Raw genomic sequence first — 27,098 nt, 5'->3', positions numbered from 1 at the left:
TACAAATATACAACTTTATGTAAAGATACAATGTATACAACTTCCAAAAGACGTCTCCTTATCCCTTACACACTGTGAATCACAAGCATGACTATGATTACACAAATGACTCGATCATGGACCTACTCAGCGTATCCATATCTGTAGGTATACTTGTACCTACCGACCTGGCTTGAACTGAGACGGGCATATATATCTTGTATGATAAAAGACGTATGTTACCCAACCAACAATACAACATACATACATTACTCGCAATGTGTTAGACAATTTAAACAATATATTTCTTTTTAATGATTCAATCGATTTGGATAAAATATACACATATTCGAAGAAATTGAGGATCATGAATTCAGTTGCACATTTTTCATTAATTATGTAAATGAATGCAGGAAGCAAAAATTGGATTATTCATACTTTCTTTTCAAAAATTATAAAAAATAAAAAAATTATAAGCAATTAAAAATCGAAAAAACCGAATGTATCAAGCTGAAAGCTTAATGTTATAAATAAAAAGTTCCATTTCTTAGTATTCCTTCTTTATTAAATAAAATGACTGCTTTAACAAAGCGTTTATTGTCAACTTTTGTTAACTTTTTTACATTGCCTATATTGCAACTTTTTAAATTTTAGTTGCAACTGCCATGTTCCTTGGTATTTATATTAAAGGGTGACCATAACCTAATCTGAAAGAAACAATATAACCTATAAATATACTAACACAAATGCTGTCCACGAATAAAATTAATCTTATCGAATGAAAATTGGACGTACCTATCTGTTAAACAATAAACAAAATGACAGATTATTTAAGACAACTTGCTTTTGATGTTGGAGAAATTGACGAGGATATTAATTTGTCCTTGCCTCCAACTTCCGGAGAAGAATATATAAAAAGAGTAATGTAAGTAAATCTCCAGAGAATAATCATAAAAAAATATTTTTAATAATTAGTAATCGAGAATAAAGAATTTTATATAATGTTACTACAGGATAGAAACACAGAAATGTGCTGATATTGTAGTAGCTGACATTGATAGAAAACATTTTAAAAAACCTACGATTGATGTTGAACCTGTAAGTTTGCAAATGGATGCTTTAATATCATCTGTAAAAGAAGTATGAATTGTACATTAGCCAGAATTCGGATAATGTATAATAATCATATAAACACAACCTTATAAGTTATCAGGCTGCATGGAGGCACCACCATGGCTGGGTCCTACGCTTGATTGGCAGTTATGTCAAGTGTCAGACTTTTCCAATATCAGACTATACATAAGTCAATTGAAAGATGAAATTCAGACATTGAAACGTAAATGGAAACCTCCAAAGATCGATATGGTATATATTAAAGTACGTTTTTACTAGTTGCATGTTTTAATTAACATAATAAAATGTTAACATTTTAATCTTACAGCCAAGTATCGATAATGAGAAAGGTTGGATCAAATTCTGTTCAGGTAATGATGAAGAAAATATACGAGTTCCTCCAACATTGGATGTTATTTTTTCTTTAAACCAACCAATGGTAGAACAAATATTAGAATATTTAGTTGAGCACATGGAAACGTTAAAAAAGATTGAGTACAAATTGGGTCAATGGATATATGCATTGCTAGTTGTTCTAGAAATGCCACTAACTCCAGGAACATGTTCTTGTCTGCGTTCTTTGGCTAGAACCTGTTCTGTCATGCGTGCAAAATCGGTAATAATGGATTACAAATAACACTGTCCTTTATTTTTTAACAAATCAGTTTTATTGCGTATATTAAATTTGCCATTGACATAAATCAGGGAGTGAGTTAAAGAAGTAGTCTAAAAAGAAAGATACAATTATCATTTGTATTAAAAGAAAACATATAAATCGCTTACTAATTGTTTTGTAGTTAACGTATCTTATAATAAGGAGAGGACCCCAACTCCAGTGTCGATTTAAATGAAAATCTTGAGTCTGCATATTTCAAATACATACTTCTAAATTAATTATTAATATTATTATAAAAATTTTAGGATGGTACTTGCCATAAAGTGAATAATTTATATTTAATACATTGCATAAAAACTAACATGAACATCTGTTTTCAACATTTTCACTCTTTGTTGAATTTATTATTTTTGTATTTAATGTTTTCAGTGAACATAGAAAAAAGAATTTATTACAGGCCCTAAAATTTCATTAAAATCAGACACACAAAGTTGAGGCCCTCTCCTTATTGATCTTAACTTTATCTGCTTCTTCCCTTTTTTCTATTTATTTTTTTTAGAAGAGACTGGAAGTACATGAAATAGGGGCACTGAATTTATTTATATGCCTAGTTGCGCGATACTTTCGCCAATTGGACTTGGCCGATCCTTGAGAACTCCCGTCTATTTCTTTTTATTAAAGTGCAGTTACTATTAGTATACTTTATGTACGTTTTAATAAATTTAATAAAATCGACCTTTTAATACATCTATATGTTGCTCTTTACACGTCTTATTATTTACGATTATTTAAAATATACTACTGGTTATCAGGATATAATGAGGCAACGTTTCTTTCTAATTAAATAAAAGTGTATTACAATAATCAAATAATAAGCGAGAGAAGTTGGAAAACCGAAATTTTATTCTTAGGCTATATTCTCTTGGTCCTGGAGAAGTGCAGTCGCTAATCGTTCTAGATCATCGTAACTAAGGTTATTCACTTTATTCTTTAGGTCTTTTATCAACTCATTGGTTATCGACTCAGTTTCTGACTCTGTATAATAATGCCTCAGAACTCTAGAAACTTCATCTCGTAAGAGATATATGCCAGATTTGCTGTGTGAAGCTCTTCCCTCACTAGACCCTTCCTCTGCCTTTTTAATAACCAAAAGATTTAATTTGCTCCCATCCTTAATTCCTGGATAGAAACTCAATGGATTTTCATCTGAAATATTTTTACGCCATTGTCTTAGACTGCAAACATAAAATTCAAATGTTTTGTTTATAGTTCAAGCATTACCAGCTAATGTCTTGCCCGTAAGCAACAGTCTCTGGTGTGGAACATCTATGCCCAAGAGGTCACTGACTTTATGTTTTAACTGAAGAACTGTGTCTGAAGGTGTAATCTATTAAAAAACAAACAAATAATTAACAATTATTTAGAATGACACGAAACCTGTTTATTCAATGACAAAATAGGTTACAGTAAAATCAATGACACAGGTTTCATAAACAGGAATTTGAACTGACAAAAGCAATAACTGACAATAGCTATGATCAATATGCAAATTTAGACACCTGAGAGTTATAGTAGCATAAATCAGTCCACTGTTAGCTTTCATAAAATAGTGTTCTGTGTTTATTACAAAAGATTGAGTACATTTCTTCAAGTCATAAAAATATATTGTGGCAGAGATTAAAGTTGTAACTAAGTTAATTACAAAGCTAAGAAGGCAATATTTTTAAAAGCTGAAGTATATGCAATATGTGCAAATTCTCAAAATCTTGACTTACACCACTATGACTTTCAACCCATCATTAGTGTGTATACCACTCAGAAAATATGTATGCCAATGATTATTATTGTCAGTCACGGAATCCTGATTAACGAAAACAGTTGGTGATACTAATGTAACCCTATTAAGACTACTCTAAATAAAAAAAATTCAAAAAGTTAATTTCCTAAGATGTACAAAATATTCTATGTGTAGGTTAAAAAAATTTCTAGAAACATCGTCGACGGCTCATCAATTGAATAGATATATCGCGCGACGTTTCTCGTTGTAAATAGAAAAATGGAAAATGGGAAAAATGGAAATCAAGCTGTTGTCTACTCACGTCAACAACGCATTCTTTCCCTTGAAGCTTCTTCACGATAACTTTCATGGTGTAACGTGCACGCCGAAGCGTCCTCAGACCAACACGACTGTGTAAAATCAAATTCTTCTCAAGAACGAGACCTTTAATGATACCGATAAGGATTCGAGCATTTTATTGTGAGGTTATATTTTGCGACACACGATATTACTAACACACGGCGTCATCAACTATTTCTACCGAGGACACGCGTACACATGCACACAGGTAGTCAGAAACCCTTGGTGCGAGGTCGATATTGGGCGAATTTTTATCGATACATGAGTTTTATCGAGATAATTCTATTTTTTCTTTTCTTCAAAATATCATTGAAATACCTAATCAAATATTTGTAAAATATTTTTAATTATTGTAAATTTCTTAAGTTTGACTAGATTATTCCCTAGCAATTTAAAAATGTGATGCTCATTTGGATTAGAGAATTGTTTATCATACTTCGATACGACCTATCGATATTCACGTTTGCGATTTTGGCGGTTAATCTAAATACTGGCATTCGGTTTTGAGGTTATATTGGAAGAAAAACGCGTGAACGTTATGGAGATCGAAAAGGAAATGATAGTTGAAGTTGAAGAAACGAAATTAGAAGAAAATTGTGTTAATTCTGAGAAAGATAGTAAGATTACCTGCAAAGAAAACCTAACCCCGTATTTCAAAGCTTGGGATCATAGTATCAATAGAGTTCACTTGTCAGATGTATGTATATATAAAAAAGAACAATATGTTTTATTTACTCTAAGAGCTTCTGTTTTCTTATCATTTACTTCAATTATTATTTTCTTGAGATCATAGTGACGTATAGGTTATTGAATGTTAACTATTAACTATTAACATATCATCAATTTGACCTTCTGTTAATAACTAACAGAAGAATAGCATAATAGACTGTATCTAAAACAGCTTGCAACTGTTTTGGAATTATGTAACTTGTAGTTGCTCTTATGAAAACATAACCTAGTAAAATTATAGAATCATTATTAGTGGAGCCTGAAACATATCATGTATTTTAAAAACACTTGTAAAAGCAGTGAAATTATACAAAATTCCATAAAAAGTATGATTGAAAAGGAGCAATTCAGTATATATATATATATATATATATATATATATATGTATCCTACAACATAAGAATATAGAATAAATTTCTTACAAATAAGCATCGTTTAATTGTTAATCTATTGATGATTTTAATAGTACACTCTGATAAACATTCCTTCACAGATAATTCATTTCTCAAACGAATCAAGTTTCTAACTTGAGTCCTCATTTGTAATTTCTTCTAGGTACCGCAAATGTGTCGGGATGAACCATGTCAACTTGGTATCGATGAGGCTGGACGTGGGCCAGTCTTGGGACCCATGGTTTACGGGATTGCCTATGCACCTTTATCAGAAAAGCAACTTCTTGTGGATCTAGGTTGCGCAGACTCCAAGAGTTTGACGGAAGAACAGAGAGACGCAATTTTTGACAAGATTTGTAAGCAGCACAAGACAATAGGTTGGGCTGTGGATGTCATATCCCCTAACATTATCGCGAATAACATGTACCGTCGTGTTAAGACCTCCCTGAACGAAGTTTCTATGAATTCCGCGATTGAACTAGCCAAACTGGTGATTGAAGCTGGTGCAAACATCACAGAAATCTATGTAGACACCGTAGGCGTACCGCAAAAGTACCAGGCCAGGTTAGAACAGATTTTCCCGGATATAAAGATAACTGTGGCAAAGAAGGCTGACTCAACGTATCCTATCGTCAGTGCTGCCAGTATTTGCGCTAAAGTTTTGCGCGATCATGCTTTGAAAGCTTGGCAATTTCGCGAAGAGTTGATAACAACCGAGTACGGAAGCGGATATCCAAATGATCCGGATACTAAAAAGTGGTTGTCCGAGAATGTAGATCCAGTATTTGGATTTCCGCATATTGTCAGGTTCAGCTGGTCTACTGCTGAAAAGATTCTGGAGTCAAAGGCCCTGTCCGTTGAATGGGAAGAAGTGGAAGACACAGGGAATCCTGGGGAACAAAAGATTTCCAAATTCTTCGCCAAGTCGCCGGTTAAGTCTTGCAAGCCACAGAGCAAGCAACATCACTTTTTCACTGAAAGATGCCTTTCCAGTACTTCCAAATTATGATCTTTGTTTACAATACGAATAGTACATAGACACGCAAACATAGTATCTTATAATTAAAAAGTTATTCTTGGATAAAACTAAGACTTATGTCTGATCCATTGACGTAAACGTCGCTTTATTTATCAGAACGTTAAGTTAGAGATAAAAGTCGGTTCAATTTATGTACATATGTACAAAGTGCTCTTACAGTAAAATACGATATGCAGGTAGTGGTTTCTTTTTATACCACCCCGTGTATTTCACTTGTAATTAACAATTAGGAATGTTATTTAGCGCAAAATGTTCTTTGGTAAAACACACTCTACATTCACGCGCATACACACGGCTCACAATAACTTCTAGGGTAACATATCTCTGTTGATTAATAGCGACTAGATTGATAAAAGCTACGACGTAAGAGAACACTCTCACCGGGGCTAAAATCTTTGCTTGTTCTCTCGCGTGACTGGACGATAGAAACACTCGTGTACAATTAGAATATAAATATACTCGCCGTTCGTTCGCTCGTTCGTTCATTCATTCATTCATTCCGGTTGATTATTAATCGTTCGTTTACGCTTGCGATTTTTTTTAATAGTAAGAGACGAAGGAGAGGAAAAGAAGTACGTAAGGGCTGCAATTTCGCACTCTCGAGAATTTGAAGATGCTGAGATGAACGTAGATTTGTAAACTCTGCTCTCTGTGTTGTATCAACGATTGAATAGCTTCTTTAAGTAACCACGATCATGTTTTCTTTAACGAGACTATACATCTCTTTGCATCTTGCTTGAGAATCTGGGATTTAACACTATGACGCCGCAGACACGACACTAGCTCCGCCATATGAGCGTTAACTTTGTGTTACTTTTTAAATTCTATTAACATCATACAAGATTTAATTACTTTTCTTACGTTTCATTACTTTTATATTGACAATCAATTTTATATTATTGTCGAAATTAAAAATGCAATCGGACAAGAATTTTTGTGCATTTGTAGTGGTCATCTTGCATTTTGGGTTAGATAACTAAATCTATTTATTACTTTAATCTCTTTGTTTTTCATATATTTAAAGTTACTAAATTTTTCTACAAGTACAAAAAAACCATTGTTCGTCAATTTCGAAATTAGCCTTTCGTTATAGTGTTAAAAACGACTATAAGCTATAAGAAAACGAAACATGGAAAGTATAAAAAATCCGTGCAAGATGCAGGGAGATTTACACACCCGATTCAGTAAGTACGAATTTACGCGTCCACCCATTTTCTAATCTCTAACATACTGACGTATATCTCTGTTAAGTATATTCTCTCGCCTATATCGTCGCTAACTCCACTAACTGCGATTATAAAAAATAGAAACAACACGGATAATTTAGTACACCAGTGGTCTCCATAACACTTGTTTTTGGAGGCCTGAAAAGGATGAGCACAAAAAAGGACGTGGCACCATGTTGTGTGTGTCCTTCTTATCGTAGAATCAATATACTCGTCATCAGCAGGAAGATACACGGCGCTAACATGCTGCTTCCGCTTCCTGAAACAGAAATGAAAAAGCATTGAACCACGATGAATCTCAACGAGCAATTTTTGTCGACGAACCAGGGACAAGGAAAAAATAAAATAAAATAGAGGCAGAGAGAGAGAGAGAGAGAGAGAGAGAGAGAGAGAGAGAGAGAGAGAGAGAAAAGAGTAAAATGGACGATGGAAATCGAGTGAAAAATCGGAACGTATCGTCGGTTTAATTCGATCGATATTGGCGAGGGAATTGCATCCACAGGCTACTGACACAAACGTTTACTGACGTTCGCCAGGCATGTGACCATAAGTCAGCAAATTGTCGGCAAACGAACGTGTCTCTGATTCGTTGTCACAGTTTTTCCTAACGATATTTCGTCTCGATATTTCCTCGTGGACAGACGGTTCTTTTTCCTTGGCATCGATCTTAACGATTGATGTCTTGGTGGTAAAGGATCGTTTATAGGTTAGGGATCCTCTCCTAGGGGATGAAAATCTGTTTGGAAATGGAAAAGAATTAGTAGATGTCATGATGGACTTAAGATAGTTCTATTTAATTTGAAAAGTTATGAATATTTCTGGAAAATTATTTTTTCTTTAAAAGCAACAAAATTTCTTTTTTTCCTTACTTGGCTTAGAAAGAAAGTGGTTTGAAAATGTGCTACGTGCGCGTTTAACCCTCACCTGGATTATAGTTATTATAGCCATAATTTTTGTGGAATTTTTAGTATAATATATCGAACAATATACGAGGAAGTAAATAAAAATAAAAATGAAAATAAAAATAAAGTGTGGGAAACGATAATAAATTTTTTAATAACACTTTCAAATATAATTCTCCGATATTTACCCCAACGTAATAATAATATTTATCCCAGAAATAAAACTGTTTATATATAATCTGATAAAACGATAACACGCAAGTATATCATTAAAGAGTATAAACGTGAAATGTCTGTATCAAAGTTGACCTAGCCATCGCCATCCACAAATTCGCTGTCCAAGAGTTAACTGAAGTATAACAGCGGTTCTCATGTTTCTGTAAAAGACTTTGACATACCTAAACTAATTGTTCCATTCACTTCAATCGAAAAGGTTACTCATTAATCGATAAATTATCGAATCGCTGTTTTCTTTACCGACAGAATTTTTTATCGATATATGGAAAATAGAGGCTTCAAAGCAAAGCACGGAAATCGTTGAATAATCTAAATTTTCAATAAATTTAATTTATATATAATACAATTCATTACACGAAACAATAAATAATTAAGTAATAATGAAAAACGAACTAATATTGCACAAATTTCAAATAATTTTCTATCGAAACAATTTTTAAATGCATTTTCAACGGGACTGTATAAACGAGAAGAAATGGGAACCACTGAGGCTTTTCCGTCAAGTGCACGCGTCCTTAAGCGATCTCTTCGGAATGCTTTTCCTTCAGAATGAAAGCTTCCACGAAAAACTGCCGTTCTATATTTTCGATGCCTTCCGTTCCAAATAATAACTTTTTTTATGATTCTACTTCGCGTTACAACGTGGTATACAGTAGTGTGCAAAAGCTCCTAACCGAGCAAGATATCCAAAAAGCGATATATAAAAAAATGTTAGCTTGATATGTATATCTTTATACTAAATACCTTATACTTTCTATGTATCTCAATTGTTCTCGAATTTGTTTCAAGCCTATACTGGTCACTATACTGCCATTCCAATTTGGAAATGTTTTATGTATAACGCATAATATAATGGCTACAAAAACTACTGGCAAACCATTGCGATTGCCATAGCATGTACGTACTAATTAATTAAATTAAAGTATGTTAAATTTCTCATCATTTAGTAATTCGATATTATGGAAATGAAATGTAGATTCTAACAAAGAAGCGCTTCATTAGAAAATAAGGGCATGTGTCAATTCCTTCTGTAGCCACTGTATACTCATGAAAGGTTTGACAAGTGATCGAATAATTTCGACAACTGTATACCGACCGAGCAGCTCGTGTTCCATCGCTTACCTCCTAAGATATGTTCCGCGTGCGTATGGCCTTGCGCCCTTGTCTCCCTGCTCTCCATGACCGGCATCTTGAGGGGCCTTTCACCCTCTATGCTGAGCTCGTTCGATTTCCAATATACGGTCGCTATCGTTGCCAGGCATTTGATCTTCAGGTCCCCCCTCTTGAAGTGCTTCGTACGCAGACGGAACTCCAGACCTAGCACGGCGGTTTCCAGACCCTCGCGATCCACCTCAGTAATGTGGGGCCCTCTCAAGTATTGCGTGTCGACCTGAATCCCACCAAAAATAACAAGAAAGAAAAAAAGAAAAAGATATAAAAGTCTGCTTCTTCACGTGCAGGTGTCTGCGTGTTTAGGGGAAGTAAGTCGAATTTGCAATTCTACTTTGGACGAGCGAGCCTGACCAGGATAAGTTACGGCTACGTTAACCCTGTGATCGAGTTGGACTGCACTCGAGGGACTGCAACGTTTCGAAAGATGGCAGGCACGTGAAAGCACACGAATGATTTATTAACAGGTGTTTGACCAGTACCTGGACTAGGTAATTATTTATGGAACAGGTAATGGACGTCGACTGGAAGATTCGTTCAATTGTTCTTTTAGGAGAAAGACCGGGCTGAGCACAAAGAGAATGACGAATTGGATGAAGGGATAAATAATTGAGTAGTTCTCTGGAAAAAGAATTCACATGACAAAATTGGAAATTGGGCGTACCTGCTTTGGTTCTAGGTTTATTGAATTGATAATAATAAGGATTCCTACCGACCTTTGTATTTTTTTATAAAGTTTTTATAGAAAAATTTCATAATAATTCAACTATCTGATTACGAAACCTATTAGGTCCTTTTTTCAATTATGTATTTATCGACTTTTTATACATAGTTTAGTGTATCCTTAAAGAATTTCCTGGTTTCCAACTAGAAGAAATCCAACTGCAATCTTCTAGATTCTAAGCAATCAAATGTCCAAAATTTATGTTCGGAGCATATCGTTATACTTTCGACTTCTAAAATATCATTCGCTATCTCAAATTCTTGCATTAAAATTGTGTTAGATGCAGGAAGGTCCTGAATCAATGTTTACCATGTATTGGAAACTAACGAACAAGGGATACTTGAGTTACGTAGTCATTAAAGATGCTCATAGATGGCGGTGTTCTAATAAAACGAATGTGCAACACGGCCGGTATCATTTATAACACTTCAATTAGCTGCTTTAAACGATCCGCCTCGGTTGTCCAATTAACGGAATACCGTTCCTTGATCCAACAACACGCTATATTCTGAAAATCAATATACTTGCGGTAGGCACCCAGTGGACAGTGTTGAAAGAAGTTGAAATTGATGGCAAGCGAGTAATTACAGCGGATAAGCAGCGATAAGAAAAATGTCGCACAGGACTTTTCCCACGGAATTTCATGGCTTCTGACAAGTACTAGGAACAGTTATAAGTTACTTACAGGGTCCCCGTTGATGAACCAGCTGAGCATGGCAGCTGGTTTAGACTTCGCCGAAGTGCAATTGAACCGCACCACGTCACCGACTTGATAACGATGCCTTCCTGGCCTTCCGGTGATAATGGGCCCGTCTTCCGGTAGGGCTGCAAGTTTTTAACCATTTTCTTTTTTCTCTCGGAGGTACTTAAATTCTTGGAAGAGTAAGGTTATGTAAAGGTACGTGTTTATGTAATTTTACGAAAAGTAACAAGCCAAGTAAGTAAATAGAATTAATATCAAATCTCAAAATGTTTGCAAGAATGAGATATTCGTATAATATTAAAAAATTATCAGAAAATTAAAAGAAAATTAAAAATAGTTTCAGGTGATGAAATGATAAGGAGGAAAAATAGCCCTACACAGGGTATGCTATTTTACTACAAAGTTATTTACCTCACTCTTTATTGCAAAAAATAAAAGTCAACAAATTTTATATCTAACGTTTCGTTTTTCACGATGGTAAGTATAAAATTAAGATGAAAATCACAGAAAAATAGTTAAAAAATGTTATGTTTATATATAAATCCTGCAAAAACAAAGAAGAGGAAGAAGCTACACAGGTTAAAATTAACTTATTTTTTTTTAATAGTAAATGGGATGGAACTAATAGTGAATCTACGTGGACCTGTCATGCTAGAGGGAAGCAGAAAGGACGTTTGGTATTTTTGTTAGGACGTAAAAAACGTTCGTCGTGTGGTTGGCGATGGGGAAGATCAACTGATGCAACGATCTGTAAACGTTTCTTACCCACTACCAGCATGTCCGAGTGATCGGAGACCGTTTGGAAGGATGGCGCCTCGGCTGACACCTCGCATCTGTATCTTCCGGTGCTCATTAGGTTCACGGAATAGAGAACGACCGATCTCTCGGTCGAATTGTGAATCTGAAAAACGACAATGATTCTCCCTGTAGCGCCATGGACCAATTAACCCATTGCAATTGACCCCTGTACTATTCCTCGAATCAGCTATCATGATTACAGCGGTTTTCATAGCAAATTCTTGCCATCAACATTCTTCTGTGAGAGTTCATGAGGCTACCAGAAGCGAATGCTCAACATGTATTGAAATAACATTTTTTGTGATTGAAATATCCGGAGTTTACCGATTACAATATTTAATTCTTTGCACTCTGGCCATAATTTTCGTTCCTTTATTTGTTCTTTGGTACAACGTGAAGATGAAACTTCAAGGAAACATATATTTTAAAAAAAGCTTGAAGCTTTAGTAATTTTGTGCTATATAATCACCGAGTTTCTCTTCGAATTCCCTCAGAGGGAACATCCGAGTGCAAAATGTTTATAAGCGAAACAAGTCTCTTCTATCTAGGCCTTGCTATTTTAATTATTCGTGGAAACAATTGCATAAATATCTATTTATCAATCATTCAAAAAAGAGCAGATCTTCTACGACCTAACAACTATTCAACCCTACAAAATGTTAAGGATCTCTAAAGAGAAATTCTTGAAATCCCTAGGATACTGAAAATAAAAAAGGTGAACAATATCGACGATGGCATATTACTAAACACCAAAGGCTAAAAGCAAGCTGCTAGCTGATAAAAAATTCGCAAACCCTAATTTCTCTTGTAAGAGAAAGATACGTAGCCCAAGGGAACAGGTGCAGTTTCGTGAAACAGCTGGACACTGTTCCCGACTGAATTTCGTTGGCCGTACGTGGTGGAGGCCCGAAGAGAAATTCGTAGACCGGAAATGGGCAAGACTGAATGGAAACGCAGGCGACAGAACGCGATAAAAATGAGAAGCGATGCGCTTTAAATAGAATAAGCTAGGCGAGGGGTGCATTGGCACGAGACGCGGTAAAAATCAATACAACGTGATTCTTACGTTCGCCGTGACACCTGGCAGCTGAAAGACGAGCACAGGCGGCATGTTCTGCGGCACGTATCGGTAGAACTCGTTCCCGTCTTTGTACCATTTTACCGAGTATAACGTCTCACCGTCCAGGTTAAAGTTGCACTCCAATTTGATGTTCTGGCCACGGACCACGTGCTGAGGGACCACCAGCTCCAGCATCCTCAACGCTACCGTGCCTGGCAACACAAATTGATGCTAGTTAGCATACTGTGAATGTTTATGCAAATTATTATTAATTGTTAAAAAGTAACGAGACAGATTTCGACTTTCGGGAATGAGCTACATCGTATGAATGTCGCCATGCTAATTTCACACGTAATACAGTTTTCCCTTGATCTTATTAACAGACTATGAGAGCTCTTCACCGAGCCATTAAAGTTCTTTATACATGCGGTTCGCCATTCGCTGACCCTCCAAAACTCCACCCTTGCTTTTCTGCCTCTTACGAGATTCGATTTGTACCTAATATTCATGCGGTCTCGAATTATGAGAGCGTTTTTGTCAGAGACATTCGTGAAGCGTAACTAGGGGGGTGTTAATACTGGAAGGGATCAGTTATTTTTATATATTCGCATCGTTCGAAATTGCGCGTTTGAAGCGTCTCAATATTAAAATTACCGTCCAGTACCGAACAAATTATTTAATTAGTCGATTCTTCTGTCTAAACTGTGATTGATAATGTTGTAGGAAAAAACTGCTGCTCTCTTCTCATTAAGATATCACGGAAGAAAAATCGGACTACGGGCACCGGGATTTGAACTCGAGTCCCGAATGTTTGTAATCAAAGACGCAAACCATTGCGCTGTTGCCGTCCGGTCATAGTTGTTGTCAAGTGCCGCTACACATTTATATGTGAGAATACAGATTTTTATTCGACGTCCAGATGAAATATCATTGTATAATCTCTCCGAAGCGAAGGTGTCAGATTTCATGGTTTTTGCGCCTAAAGACACACACCTACGAGGCTGTGACTGCCCAAATACTGTTTTACTTCAGTCGCGATAGTCGGCAAGTTGCGCAACTAGTTGCAAGTGGGCAAGAGACCTAACAAATTCTCGGAGGTTGAAAGGAGAAAACTGCAGCGTGACAGCGATAGTCGCATGAATCGTTCAACGTTGGGAACGTGAAGCCATTCTCACGCGTGTTTGCTCACTGTTCCCAGCAACGCTAGAACAATTCCATCGAATTGCCTTTTAACCTTCCACTGATACTGATGAAACGTCGCGTTTTTCCGCGCTCGTCCGCGTTCTCCACGCGATCGTCCGTGTTACATCGCACGCGAACCTCCTCCCAAAATCATTTGTTCACTCGTACTTGCTTATCAAAATTAAGTATCAAAAATAAATAGCAAATTAAGTACAATTATATATTATAATTTAATATATAATAAATATATAATAATTATTATATAATATATTATATAGTATATTATAGTATATTATATAGTATAGTATATTATATAATATATAGAATTGCTCAATTTTTCTATGTTTTTCAAGGTTTATGAAAAACAGCGTAAAGCATTGTATGAAAAAAGTGGAAAGCGCTTAAAGTCGTATATCACGAGAAAGCTTGACGTTTTCGTGATTTTTCGACGCAAGTGTCAATATCTTGTCGCCAATAAAAATTAGGATGTTCCAGAAATACTCTGACGAACTTGCACTATAAAAATAGAAACGTTACGAGGAATATAATTTCCTCAGGAAATTCGACGATAAATTTGTAATTATTTGAACCGGTAATTAAAGTACGCGAATGGTAATTACTATTATATTATATACCTTAGCTTCTAGAATTTATGTTACTTGATTCACGTGGAATAAATTATCGATCCGTCTGTTTTGATATTTTGAATCAATTTCGTATATTAATAATTTATCAACGTATGAATAATCGCTTGTTCCCAGAGGAAATTTCGCAAAATGAGAAAATATCTTGCAAATTAATTGTAAACGTTGATAGAAAATATTCTAAAACAATATGCTCGTTGAATATACGTTCAATATCTTCGCATTAACGTTACATGAGGTTAAAAAGGTCGTTATCTTTTTTCGAAGACCTAGCATGCTCTTAACAATAACAACCTTCTCGTTCGAAACAAAGGAATTAACATTGTCACATTTATTTATTCATGTAATACTTAAATCTATAATATTTCATAAGTCTTAAGTCCTCGTTCCTTTTGCAGGGAGTAATTTAAGTTCCAAGAAATTTTTCAAGCGTGTAATTGAGTAAATTTGTAAGTAAATTTTTAAATGAGTAATTTAGAAAATTTGTTTTACCATAAAAATATTTATGGCCGTAGATTTTCGCGAAACACGAGCAATTAAAATTAGATAATCCACGTACAAACCAGTTTGGATATCAATTTATACAGTTCGTGGACTCGTCGTTAGTCAGTCTTTCTGAGAGAGAAAGAGAGGAGGGGAGGGGGAGAGAGAGATAGTTTTCCAGAAATTACAACAGAAATAAAAGAATAAAGAACCGTTCCTGTCGTTTATCTCGTGGCACGCTTCGATTTCATTTTCCTCGACTTTTTTAGCCCCATTACTTTTAAACGCGACTGGCATTAACTACGAAATCGGCCGACATTAAGGGCACACTCTGCAACAAAGAGAATTATCTCCTCTCGCAGTAAGAGAAAGAATCATTGTTAGGTGTTCCAGAACAGAGAAAAAGAGGGAATCTCGACGTCTGCGTAAATGCAAGACACTTTAATCTAAAGCCGAGTCCGTCAACTTTCTCTCTTTTCTTTCTGCCACTGTTATTCTTCAACAATTTCTGCTCGAGGATTCTCCAATTCGCAAAGCGTATAATTATTGCTTTTACTTTGTAACGGAGAAAAATTTCATCGGAATGGATTTCGAACACTTTCCTTTGATTCCGTCGATAAGATAGTCTACCGTCATTAGCGAGCACAATTCAACAACCATAAAATGTCAAAAGGCACTAAGAACCATCGAAAAATTGTTAAAATTAAATTGGAATACTCTTTGATTGCGTGAGCCAGTTTACCGATTGTTGGTACTAAAAAAAATAATAATTTTCTAAAAATTCCAAACAAATCGCATTAATTGCTTTTTAATACATGTTCTACGATATTCTCAATATCTAAGATATCCACAAGACAAAGAATACACCTTTCGTCTTTCTCGTGGTTCTTTATTTCCGTCTTCAAAGGCCTAAACAAAGGTTACGAGGAATCGGAAGGGAAGAAAGGACACAGAAAGGATGGCATGAGACTACGCGAAGGAAAAGAGTGGCATTCTTTGAAGATAAGGCAGCACACCGTGGTATCTGATCCGGAAAAGTCGCGTGGACGGAAGAGAAAAAGTCTTGTTCCTCTGATTGTCGAGGGCCGTGATTCACAATTGCAAAAACCGATCCAATTATTCCACGAATGCCCGGGGCGGGCTGCATTTATCGGTCCCGTTGATGCAGCGATCCAAGCGCCACGTAACGATTAAATTTGGTAACAAACGCAATTCTTTCTGTGATTAAACAGAAGAACTTCGATACGACATAGTTGAAAATACGAAACAAGACGAAGGGGAGATTTTACTATCTCAACGTGCGTTGTCCTCGTTTCCTCTTCTTTCACGCTCCACATAAATGACCAAAGAATTCAACGAATGTCTCGTTGTTTTTCATCGGTCTTATTAGGATATCACATTGCTTAGACGATTACAGCGACAATTAGGGAAATTCTGACAGGAAATTCCCCAGAATGTAACGATAATTGTGAACTAAGCGCTACTGTTTAGAGTAATAGTATCTAAAATATAAGTAATCTCTGAATGCATCTGTCCACGAACGGTGAAAATCTGAGAAAACGAGAGTCTGTGAACCTCAGAGAGAGAGTAGCCGGCGTATATTTGTCATCAACAGGCGACTAGATGTTTATGCATTCATAGGGATAACAACAACTGTTTAAAGTATAAATCACTGTATCTGCGTTAAATCGCGTGCCAAACGAACCAATCAATCTCCTGGACACAAAAATTGCTCCACCCTAAATCTTTTACCAACCTATCAATAAAAAGTCGAATCTGTCAACCATGGTAGCCCCAAGAAAGCATCACACAACGAACTTTGAACGATCGACTAGAAACGCGGATATGACCGAGTTCCCGGGGTTTGTCCGGTGCTTTCAGTCTGGACCGTATTTAAAATCCCTAGGGACGTGTTTCTCGCGGGCGCTCCCCTTACAGCAAATATTTTCCCATCGGCCTGGAAGTCGCTTGTTACCTTGTCCAGTGGCTTCTTTTCGATTGACAAAGGGTTGCCTTTCGTTTGAATCCAGGGTTGAACGAGGGTGTGACTGTCGAAGAAAAGGGGGAGTGGGGGGAAGAAAAGAAGAGAAATCACGCGGTAGTGGCTACGTGTGGCTGTTGTCCGAGGAAGATAGCGGACGCGAGTGGTTATTAAAGGAGGCAGAAAGGGAGAGGACGATAAGAAAGAAGGGCAGGGTGGACGTGAATGGCGATGTAAATGGCGTAGCGTCGCCAGTGAAAGGGAAAAGGGAAGGGAAAACCGTGATAAGTGTGAAGACGACGGAGGAGAGAATGAAAGAGAGATAAGAAGGCTCGATAACGAGCGGGAGAGTGAAAAGGGTGGGGGGAGGGAGAGGCAGGGGGTGGGGAGAAAAAAAAGGAAAGTCGGCTACTGGGAGTAGAAAAGATACGGAACTGTAAAAACATTAGACGTTTCTTTAACGCCTGTCACTGTGTGCCACCAACGACGCCATTATTTCACTCTTGTATTTCCTGTCGTTCGAACCTTCGTTTGCCTCCTTTTGTTCGTCGCGTATTATAACTCTGAATTGCTTCTGAGAATAGATGAAATAATTAAAGGGCTGTATCCTGATTCGCACGTTAGCGTAGTTAATTAAAGACCATACATATATGAATTTTAAAGATCATAGTTTTACGGGTAAAACCCATTTTTTCTTTTTAAATATTTGTTTAACACAAAACCGTGTATTTCCAAAGAAATTCCCATTTCTTCATAACTTTCCACGTTTTATTTTTATTCTTACTGTTGAAATACTTGGCATCACTTGAATAGTGAATTAAATACTACAATAAGTACCTGGGAATTTTTTCAGATTTCCAAAGCCTAACACGATAAGAAATCAGGCCAGGGACTGAAAGATCCATGATGCTGATCGTGTTAATGAAAAAAAAAGAAACTATATTGCCGGCGGAGGGTTAAGAAGATTGCATATGTGCGAGATTAAAAATATCCCGTGTTCTACGTAGGAAGTAAAAGGAAATTTCTATCAGGTATACACAGTAACAAGCAACTATATTTCAAAAATATTCGACACAAAAGCGAATAAAGAATACGATACGTATCCATCATCTTCCAACGTTGCATACAATTATCAAAACTTCTCTAATTCCCGTTTTTTGACAAAGTCATTACTTTACGAATGGCCGAGAACGCCTACTCGAGTGCAATAATTTCGACGCTAAAGACGCGCGTCGTAAATACGTTGAAAGAAACTCCGTCAGTGGCTACGTGCTACGTGTCGCATAAACGTCACTTTCTAACAGAAAAATTCCTTTGTCAACAGTTTCTCCGTCGACTCCTTATCGAAGAATCAATCCCGCGTCCAAGTGTTCCCGTGTAAGCAAGAGGAAGGGTTCTCCGGTTTCACTTCGACTAACACCACCGCGGCACACGCTGTTGCCGCCCTCTCGCCCCTCTGCCTGTACTAAACCAAAGAAGAAGTCGAAACCAAATCGTCGTACGCTCGTCTGAAAGGTTCCTAGTCCTTTAGGAGTCGAGGTTAGTCGATCGTTTCGATTAGAAGAAAAAGGAAAAAAAGAAGAAGAAAAGAAAGAAAAAATGAAGAGGAAGAAGGGTGAGGTGAAATAACGAGTGCCGGCTGAGAACGTCGCGAAATATGATTCATTCCTGTTCCGTTACCAATGATAACTCATGCATATTGAACGGCAGGGGGTCTGATTTGTTCTGTGAGTCAGTCATTGCACGCGTCGCGGCGCCTGCACCGTGTCACGCCGTCGCTCCAGGCTCGTGTATTGGTATACCAGAAACGGGGATGAATAAGGGCGCGCAGGGTCGCTTTTATCGAGCCTGGATCGCCTGAGCACTTTAACTTTCAAACAGAAAGAGAGAGACAGAGAGAGAGAGAGAGAGACAGACAGAGAGAGAGAGAGAGAGAGAGAGAGAATCGGTGCGCCTCCGACGTCGTCGTTAATTAGGTCGGCGACGACGTACCTCCTTACCTAACCTTCGATATTATTCCAACGAACGCGAAGCAATTCCGATTTGCCTGATAAACGGTGAACATTGGCCGGAGCCTGGGTAAAATTCTCCTAATTACGCGTTCGACCGAGCCTATTCTACCTGTGGGTCGGATCGATTCTGATTGATCCTTAAACCGATAGGTTGCACCGTACGTACAGTGTAGTGTCGGTTATCCGAGTCCCGTTTAACCGAACTTCCGTATTATCCGAAGTGCCTCGAACTTTACCGTAGCTTTGTTCTTTCTTTGTTTTTTTTTCTTTTTTCCCCCTCACTTTTTTTTGTTCCAAATTTTAACACGAAAAGTACGAAAGCATAAATACAGTCGGGTATCGTGAAAGCGATTAAATCAAACTTTCAACCGATTGAATAATCAATTAAACCCAAATACACGATTATGTTATCAAAATGTTTTTTACGAGTTTATTGTACGGCTCGTGGAAGCTAACAAAGTTCCCCGCATTATCCGAGGTAGGTACGGTCCACATCACTTCGGATAATAATGGAGCTTTCTTCTCTACACGTGGATGATTTTCTCGATGGTCTATTACTGCCCTCGTTGCTCCCTCGTTTTGGCCTCTGTTAATGAAATAAACTCGGTTCCAGAAGATTCTGGAAATCCTCTCGACTATCGGATTTGATCATGTGGATTTTGGCTTCGGCTGTTTGACTTGGGTTTTGGCACGGGTGGGGTCCGTGAACGGAGTGTTGGAATCTTTGCTCGAAGTCATTATATCAGGCAGAAGGCGAAGAAGGGCTTCTTCTTGCAAGCCCTGTTACACTTCTACGTCCTCAAATTCATTTACACAGCGGTTAACGAAACTTGAAATCTCTAATTTACACGCTCGAGGCCAAGAACTCAGTCGTTTTTGCACTTAGGACATTTCAGAGATCTACTTTATCTGCCAATTATTGGACTGCAATTGAAATTAAGCAAAAAAATGAATCAGTCATTTTATGGAAAAATAAATTACAGTTCTAGAAAACACCGAAAATGCCAAAATTAAAGAGTTCTGATCTTTTTGTTGGAAAATATTCCACGTACCAATGAAATATGCAAATAAAATAGAAAAATGCAAGTGTCGATAAACGTTAGTTATTTGTCTCTTGACCCTTTGACCATATAATCTATCTAAACGAATGAAACCCTGAGTTTTCTCTGCAACTAAGACGTGCCACGTACAGACTTTCTTCCAGATACATTTTTCTTTGCGAGTGAATTTTTGGAGAATTTTTAACCGGCAGAATAGTGAAAGAGGAAGCTTGCTTGAAGCAACTGACTTGTTCCGCTTTATTACCTTCATTGTTCGGGTCTCTGTTGGTAAAACAAACGCCGAATAGCGCGAATAATCCATTTCAGCTTGCACGAGGCCAGACCTGCTCTCTTGGCTTCTGACTATGCTCGTGTGGATTTTGCTTTTTGCTGTTTGACTAGTCGCAGAGGACTTTTTCCATGGTAAACCTGGCGCACGAGAGCGAACATTGGAATCTTTGCTGGCAGTCATTAAATCAAGAGAGCACCGTGTAACACGAGTTCCTCCATCAAATGAGACAGGACTAACAGTTCCTGCAACTCCTGTTACGTTTCTGATTACCCAAATTCGTCCGCACAGTGGTTAACGAAACGCAGAATCTCTCGTTAATCGCATAGAATTAATCTTGCAAGTAGATACAAAGACTAAGCGAAGCCAGCAAGAGAAAGAGATAGAGAGAGAAAGTTAGTTATCCGTAGCTAGTAGTTTCCTTTGTTATGCAACATGAAAGGTCAAACTTGCAGTTGATGGAATCTGTGCTTGATGTGGCTTCCAAGAAATTGTCATCCCAAGTACCCCTCTGCGTCTCTTTCACCTATCAGCCGTTCTGATTAAGCGAACCATCCTGTCGACCAAAGTCAAGGGGGCTAATTGATCCATCGAACGAACGCGATAAACGCGGAGATTCGGACTGTCGACCAGCGTGGCGCGTCTCTGTTACCACGGGACAAACCTTTCGGATTATACGCGGATACGAGCCACACGGGCGCCATCTTAATCCAAGCTGGAGGCCTTTAAAGCGATCAGACACCGGTGGCACGTATCGAATGAGAGAAGAAAAAAGAAAGAGCGAGAGAAAAAGACGAGAAATCCGCGTGGACAATTGGATCTCTCCAGGATCGTGTCTCCCCAGAGGAAGCCCTGCTCTTTCGTCGAAGGGTCGGTGAAACGAGAAATGAAACGCGGCCCATGCACAGAATAGGGAAGCTGGAGAGAGAGAGTGAGAGAGAGAGAGTGAGAGAGAGAGAGAGAGAGAGAGAAGGAGAGAAAAAGAGTAGAAAGAGGGAAAAAAGGAATCTCGCAGGTGTCATCGCGGTAACCCCATCGGTGTCTGGACAGTCGGTTAATTTCGTCGTGGTGTTGTTTTACGGAAATCGTACACGTACGTTCCGTGAGCGAAGCCAACTAAATGCCAGCCAGCATCGGCTACCTGCTACCGTTTGACCATTGCAAAGGGCAAACGGTGTCGTATGTCTTTAGTTACGAGGTCGTGGTAATGAGAACCTTCGATGACAAAAGGAGACACGCGAGTGTTTACTGTCGGCGGACTTCGACATCGTCTTACGTTTCCACATCGTGGCTAACAGCGGTATCAGGTTACTAAACGAGTTGTTTTTATCGTCGAAACGCTTCGGCTCGGTCCCATAAGGATACGTCTTGTTTACGTTATTGGATTGGCAACTAAGTGATCGCGGACAATATCATTAGGTGGTAATGACGAAATCCGCAATCACTTAGTTGCCATGCCGATACTATCGAATCTTCGATGGTCGACGAAACGAATGAAACGAATAGTCGTGGAGGACGGACGCTGTAAGTGAGAGAATCGAAGGATTTTGATGGTTTTATTGCCAACCCAATAACATCTTCGATAATCCGTAAGCATCGTCCAGCGTGTACCCACGCGGCTGAAAGTCTACAAAGTGAAAAACTTGGTGACGACTGCGAGTCACAGACTGGGAGTGAGTGAATCGATTGAAGAGAAGAGGTGGGAGGTGTATCGATATCGGGGGAAACCATAAGTCGAGAGAGAAAACGAGAAGCTCCATCGGGTCTTTTTTACCCTCCAATTCGCCTCACGCGCCCTTTGGTCACGTGTGGCCGTGGAACAAGAAAGAAAAAAGGAAGAAAGGAGACGTTTTAATAATAGTAATAAACGACACCAGAGATAGGGTGGGTCTCGGTTTCCTTCTTCGTTGCGAGATCGATGACCGTTTCGTGGGACATCGTAAATTTATGTGCGGCCATAGGGGAAACCCCCGGTGAACGTGCACTTTTCAAGCCAAATAAGCAGGTATGTGCTGCCGATAGAGGGAATGTGACGAGTTTATAAACTAATCCATCGAGTGAATCCCAAGGATTGGTTGTGTAAGATCTGATATAGGAATATCGGTACGAATTTTATACGTTGAACAATCAAATTAGAATAATTGTTAGTTTTACATATAGTTGTATATATTTAGCAATCTATTTTTATATTTTTTTTCCGGAAGTAACTGTACTTCTTAACACATAACCAACCGAATAGGGTGATCTTTTTTTTTTATTATTATTATCAGTTATTGTTTAGCTGGAATCGTTCCCAATTAATTGCGCCACTTTCACCGCTTTTATAAAGTGCAGTATATAATGAAATACACCAATCAACCAACCAAACCAAGTGGTGTTAAAATTAATTAAAAAGTTACAATATCAGTTATGACTAAATAAAGTTATAACATAAACGATACTACGCTGTAAAAAAATATCAACATGCATTGTGAATTTGTAATTTCACGTTCAGGTCGTGTTATATATATCTATCATTGGACACTATATGAGTGTGAAAGAACCGATGGCGACGTCAGTAGCAAACTTCCATCGTGTAAAAATACACGCTTCGTTGTCATGTGAAATTTTTAGAAGCGGCCTGGTAATTATTATTTTGTTTCTGCACTTTGTCCCGCTAGACAGTTACTTCGCCTACTTAATCTCTGCTTCTCGATAATCTCACTACACGACTGCACACAAAGGATCCTCGCTGTTCGTTCTAAAGCAAACGAATACAACGAATCGATCGACTGTGACAATGTCCTGGACAATGGCAAGGTTAAACTTGTCGCACAAGCTCTATCGATCCTTCGTTTATCTATCGGTGATCTAACTTGGATCGTGGTCGGTCGGAAGCTCGATTTAAAACACGAAACGAGAACAATTCCGCTGCGCCGGTTGGTAACTAAGTGATTGCGGATTTTGTCATTACCACCTAATGATAAAATCACTTAGTTGCCAACCCAATAGAAGACACGTAAGCTCGAAGGGCAAAGTGTACGGAACCGTACGTCGGGGCACGCAGATTACGCTGCAACGATTCCGCATACCGCGGCCTCGTTCTCCTGCAATAATTAACTCTTTAACTATGTAATTAGTTCTAGAGAGTAGCACGATACTCGATAACGCGTTACAACCACCGAGGCAACTTCCCTACCTCTATTAAAATAATATTTTCACCGATCTGTGTCAACCCCATCCCTTTGCTCGTTCCTCCAGCAACGACCAAGATCCCGCAGATTCGCATTCGAATCGTTTCCAAGCCGAAGGGCACGAGGTATTCGGGTTAACCGTCGCTTATCCCGCCACTGTTCCCAAGTGTCCTCTCATCAAACAGCTCGCAGCTGTTCAAAATTTGACAACGCCGATTTTTCAGATCGAAAATCTTCCGGTATGAAATTTTCCATGGACCGTGTTTCCCCGATAGGATTTCACCCAGAAGACATAATTTTTCGCCAAATCTACCAGACTGTTTCGAAGTTTTGGTCGCTGCCGTGAAGCGACGTTAGGCTACGTTGGTTGTAGAAATTTGTAAACGTAGAAAATTGATCGGATTCGACGACGCTGATAATTAGGTCGAAGGACGAACGACGCGAGTACTAAAACTGGCACTTTTCTTTCCGTCGGAAATCCTCGTTTCTATTGTTCGAGTTATTTTGTAGGTTAGAAAGAAGGAGCTCACGAACGATGACTCGAATTTCTTTTTTTTTTTGTTAAATCTAATTGTTCTAATAGAGAGATAATTGGCTATAAGGATATAAATATAATATAATAATTACGAACATTTACAAATTGCTCGATGATTCGCAAATCAGCAGTCTGTCATATTCGTTCAGCGTCGGACACGAAATTTGCAGAGATCTGCCCTCGTCAAATTTGTCAAAAAATTAACTAAAATTATCTATCTGCTATCGACTAATGTCCAAAGAATATAAAAGACGAATGAATATTCCATTCGGTATTCGAAACGACCATTTGACCATCTACTTCTGTTACGATATATACATACATTGGCGTAAAATGGAAGGGCGTTATGGCGGTTGTCGTGATAAAAGGGCAAGAAAACAGGGGTCTGCTCTTTTTTGCGGCTTCAGTTCGAATTCCATCGGGGAAGAACACGTTTTTTCACTTTTTTCTCTTTGTAGAATTTCTCGCTTCTGCCACCTAATATAGTTTAGCCTAACCTATACGAGGCGAATCGTACAACATAACCTCTTCCATTATTTTTGTTCTTAGCCAAGCGATCGATACGCTTTTTGCCACGAAATGATACGAGCCTGTCGACGAACCTCCACGCTGACGATTTTGTGTCCTTTCTTTTTATGTCCCTCTGTTAATATCGTAAGTGGGTTCCAGCAAAGTGTCTACAGTTCATGTTCGATATATCGGGTGTCCCGTTTGAAGTTTCGCACGCAGTTATATTCCGCAGAAGCTATAGGTCGTTTCAAAAAGTGTCTCGAACGAAACTTGACCTGTTTCGAGTGGAACGTCTTATGGTGGTTAGGAATCTCCTTTGGGCGACTGTGCTTCTCAGATTTCAGAGTGGTCTTGGTTTTATTTTTTATCCGTAACTGTATCTTTTTTACTTAGTTGTTTCGCGAAGAGTTCATCGACCTACCGAGCAGAGTCGTGCAATACCGACCGAAATTAGTGCTGGCTTTTTACACTGGATGCTAATTAGCAACTTTATTTGAACGAACAAACGAATATAACAATTTCGTGTAACATATTTCGGAACCACGTCGTTTATTTTATTGTTTTCGCTGTTCTGACACGTTAATAGTACACTTTATATTGATAGTGCTACATCAGACTGTTAAAAGTTACTTTCTAGGGTTAATATTTTGTTTCTTAGTTAAGTAAGTGATTTTGTTCTATTATATAGTCTATTAAGTTTTGTTAGCAGTTTTGCAATTTTTTTTGTATACTATATATATTATATATAACGTTCTACAACGTTCCCCCGTGTTTGTTAGTATCGACTATCCAACCGTCGACCGGCACGATCGAAACCTTCTTTATCTGTAGGTTCAATCTGTTGGCGATTGAAATTAAATTAGATGTTCATTTAACCTCTCTTCTACCTTTCGCCAAGGAGAAATGTCTGAAATTTCAAAACAGAAAAAAGCAAAATGGGCAGAGGCGAACATGAATGCAGCTTTGAAGCTACTCGTCGAAAATAAAATGGCTCAGAGACGGCTGAACACCCGTCGGATAACCAAGAAAATATTAATTATTTTACTTGCAATATATGTGAAAATAAAATTCGAATAAAAATCTATATTTAGAAGAATCAACCAATTAAATAATTGACCGGTATTGGACGATAATTTTAAGCGGGACATTTCAAATGCGTAATTTCGTAAGACGTCCAAATATAAAGTAAATAACCTTTATCATCTTAATAATCTTTATTGATTCGTCGATGGACGAAGATCACGCAACTGGTCTTTCCAATATTAACACCCTTAGTTACGCTTCACGAATCTCCATGACAAAAGCGCTCTTATAATTCAAGATCGCATGAATATTAAGTAGTCCAAATCGAATCTCGTAATAGGCAGAAAAGCAAGGGTGAAATTTCAGGGGTGGGGAGGGGGGGGGGAGAGGGTCAGCGAATGGCGAACTCGCCATATAGGAGCGTGGCACGAGGATCTCTAGAAATTCCGAAATCCCACTGTAGAGCACGTCCCATGTGTCGACGACCCTCGACGCGTTACGTGTCAGCTCGCAACACCCTTTATTACTCGTCACCGTTTAAGCGGTCGAAAGCACGCGACGTCTTCCCCGTTATTACCGCGAGACGTCGCAGGGAAAACTTTGGGACGCGCGAGAAATTGTCTGTCTCGTCGTTGGCCTCTTTCGAGTCGGAGAAAAATTGTCGTTCTTCTGGTGACTGGTTGCTTGTACAATTATATGAGATTTGTACAGGTTAGGTGTCGAACTGGCGGCTCCTTCTTCTCTTCGCGTGTTCGTTATTTTCACAACTCAATGTGCCCCTCGTCGTGTGTCAAATTGGAATAATGGTAAAACATCAATGAATAAAAGTATAAATAATTGATTTTGCTCTTTGTCATTCGCACACATTCACATTAATTTTCCTTCAGAAGTATCGGATTTCAATCGCACGTCAAAGTCGACAAGCTTCAGAAAAATTGTTCTATATATAGCCGAATAACATAATCCTTTATCGGAAAAATCTGGCGTCGAATCGACACGAGAGACGAGTGACACACACGTATATACAGAGTGGTTGGTAACTGGTGGTACAAGCGGAAAGGGGGTGATTCTACGCGAAAAAAGAAGTCGAAAATATAGAATAAAAATTTTTCGTTTGAGGCTTTGTTTTCGAGAAAATCGGTTTTGAATTTTCGCTCGGTACGCGTGCACTTTATCATGTCTCGTTATAACGGATCTCACTGTAGATCGTTGTCTCGATGGAAAAATTAAAAACAAAATTTTTATTCTATATCTTCGACTTTTTTTTTCGCGTAGAATCACCCCCTTTCCGCTTGTACCACCAGTTACCAACCACCCTGTATAATGGTTGCTAGCTTGTTCATAGTGAGGTTAGGTTGGAGTTACGTATACTGTATCTAGTAGTATAAGGGACTCATATCT

General features: G+C 38.2%; 4 protein-coding genes and 1 long non-coding RNA gene across 13 annotated transcripts in view; 3 read left to right on the top strand and 2 right to left on the bottom strand.

Moving 5' to 3' along the window:
* The first annotated feature begins 85 nt into the window (after positions 1 to 85).
* Positions 86 to 2,459, top strand: Gem2 (Gemin 2). 2 transcript variants are annotated; one of them, XM_069129391.1, is made up of 6 exons: positions 86 to 213; positions 670 to 904; positions 993 to 1,077; positions 1,186 to 1,344; positions 1,421 to 1,708; positions 2,268 to 2,459. In XM_069129391.1, exons 2-6 carry the CDS (start codon positions 798 to 800, stop codon positions 2,358 to 2,360), a joined length of 732 nt encoding a protein of 243 aa, XP_068985492.1. In that variant the 5' UTR covers positions 86 to 213; positions 670 to 797; the 3' UTR covers positions 2,361 to 2,459. The 2 variants fall into 2 exon arrangements, with proteins under 2 accessions (XP_068985492.1, XP_068985491.1); XM_069129390.1 differs by having other exon boundaries at positions 99 to 213; positions 634 to 904.
* LOC138188025 (ubiquitin-like protein 4A) lies at positions 1,738 to 3,943 on the bottom strand. Its single transcript, XM_069129400.1, has 3 exons — positions 3,808 to 3,943; positions 2,990 to 3,095; positions 1,738 to 2,914 (listed from the first exon to the last, which is right to left on the bottom strand). The coding sequence occupies exons 1-3, from the start codon at positions 3,853 to 3,855 to the stop codon at positions 2,616 to 2,618; spliced, it is 453 nt and encodes a 150-aa protein (XP_068985501.1). The 5' UTR covers positions 3,856 to 3,943; the 3' UTR covers positions 1,738 to 2,615.
* On the top strand, positions 3,924 to 6,207 carry LOC138188013 (ribonuclease H2 subunit A). Of its 4 annotated transcripts, XM_069129368.1 has the most exons (3): positions 3,998 to 4,053; positions 4,354 to 4,542; positions 5,130 to 6,207. In XM_069129368.1, exons 2-3 carry the CDS (start codon positions 4,384 to 4,386, stop codon positions 5,973 to 5,975), a joined length of 1,005 nt encoding a protein of 334 aa, XP_068985469.1. In that variant the 5' UTR covers positions 3,998 to 4,053; positions 4,354 to 4,383; the 3' UTR covers positions 5,976 to 6,207. The 4 variants fall into 4 exon arrangements, with proteins under 4 accessions (XP_068985473.1, XP_068985469.1, XP_068985472.1 ...); XM_069129372.1 differs by lacking the exon at positions 4,354 to 4,542 and having other exon boundaries at positions 3,924 to 4,053; XM_069129371.1 differs by lacking the exons at positions 3,998 to 4,053; positions 4,354 to 4,542 and adding an exon at positions 4,549 to 4,648.
* Positions 6,060 to 27,098, bottom strand: part of LOC138188018 (uncharacterized) — a 131,237-nt gene continuing 110,198 nt past the window's right edge. For 3 of the 5 annotated variants that reach the window (XM_069129386.1, XM_069129384.1, XM_069129387.1), the window contains exons 2-6: positions 12,832 to 13,037; positions 11,733 to 11,868; positions 10,950 to 11,089; positions 9,493 to 9,760; positions 6,060 to 7,490 (exon numbers count right to left, since the gene is read on the bottom strand). In XM_069129386.1, the coding sequence (XP_068985487.1) occupies positions 7,423 to 7,490; positions 9,493 to 9,760; positions 10,950 to 11,089; positions 11,733 to 11,868; positions 12,832 to 13,020 (801 nt within the window). In that variant the 5' untranslated portion in view covers positions 13,021 to 13,037 and the 3' untranslated portion in view covers positions 6,060 to 7,422. Of the gene's footprint in view, positions 7,491 to 8,376; positions 8,511 to 9,492; positions 9,761 to 10,949; positions 11,090 to 11,732; positions 11,869 to 12,831; positions 13,038 to 22,999; positions 23,191 to 27,098 lie in introns of those variants that run through there. The other 2 variants (XM_069129389.1, XM_069129385.1) reach the window with 2 other exon arrangements.
* LOC138188027 (uncharacterized) lies at positions 14,398 to 20,432 on the top strand. The gene is made up of 5 exons (XR_011175326.1): positions 14,398 to 14,619; positions 15,050 to 15,100; positions 16,042 to 16,333; positions 17,969 to 18,146; positions 18,440 to 20,432. It is a non-coding gene; the product is annotated as an uncharacterized LOC138188027 (long non-coding RNA).

The sequence above is a fragment of the Bombus flavifrons genome, chromosome 16, assembly GCF_040668555.2.
Source record: "Bombus flavifrons isolate JBK064 chromosome 16, iyBomFlav1_principal, whole genome shotgun sequence".
Lineage (NCBI taxonomy): Eukaryota > Metazoa > Arthropoda > Insecta > Hymenoptera > Apidae > Bombus > Bombus flavifrons.
Note: the sequence above shows the minus strand (reverse complement) of the source record. Positions and strands in the feature narration are given on the sequence as shown.

Bases quoted from the DNA above. Each gene is read 5' to 3' on its own strand.
- Gem2 (XM_069129391.1), top strand. From the start codon at position 798: ATGACAGATTATTTAAGACAACTTGCTTTTGATGTTGGAGAAATTGAC. The intron at 905-992 runs GTAAGTAAATCT...ATGTTACTACAG, and splicing joins GAATATATAAAAAGAGTAAT to GATAGAAACACAGAAATGTG. The intron at 1,345-1,420 runs GTATATATTAAA...TTAATCTTACAG, and splicing joins AACCTCCAAAGATCGATATG to CCAAGTATCGATAATGAGAA.
- LOC138188025 (XM_069129400.1), bottom strand. From the start codon at position 3,855: ATGAAAGTTATCGTGAAGAAGCTTCAAGGGAAAGAATGCGTTGTTGAC. The intron at 3,096-3,807 runs GTGAGTAGACAA...GTTTTTTAATAG, and splicing joins GGAAAGAATGCGTTGTTGAC to ATTACACCTTCAGACACAGT. The intron at 2,915-2,989 runs GTAATGCTTGAA...AAAATATTTCAG, and splicing joins TACGGGCAAGACATTAGCTG to ATGAAAATCCATTGAGTTTC.
- LOC138188013 (XM_069129368.1), top strand. From the start codon at position 4,384: ATGGAGATCGAAAAGGAAATGATAGTTGAAGTTGAAGAAACGAAATTA. The intron at 4,543-5,129 runs GTATGTATATAT...AATTTCTTCTAG, and splicing joins ATAGAGTTCACTTGTCAGAT to GTACCGCAAATGTGTCGGGA.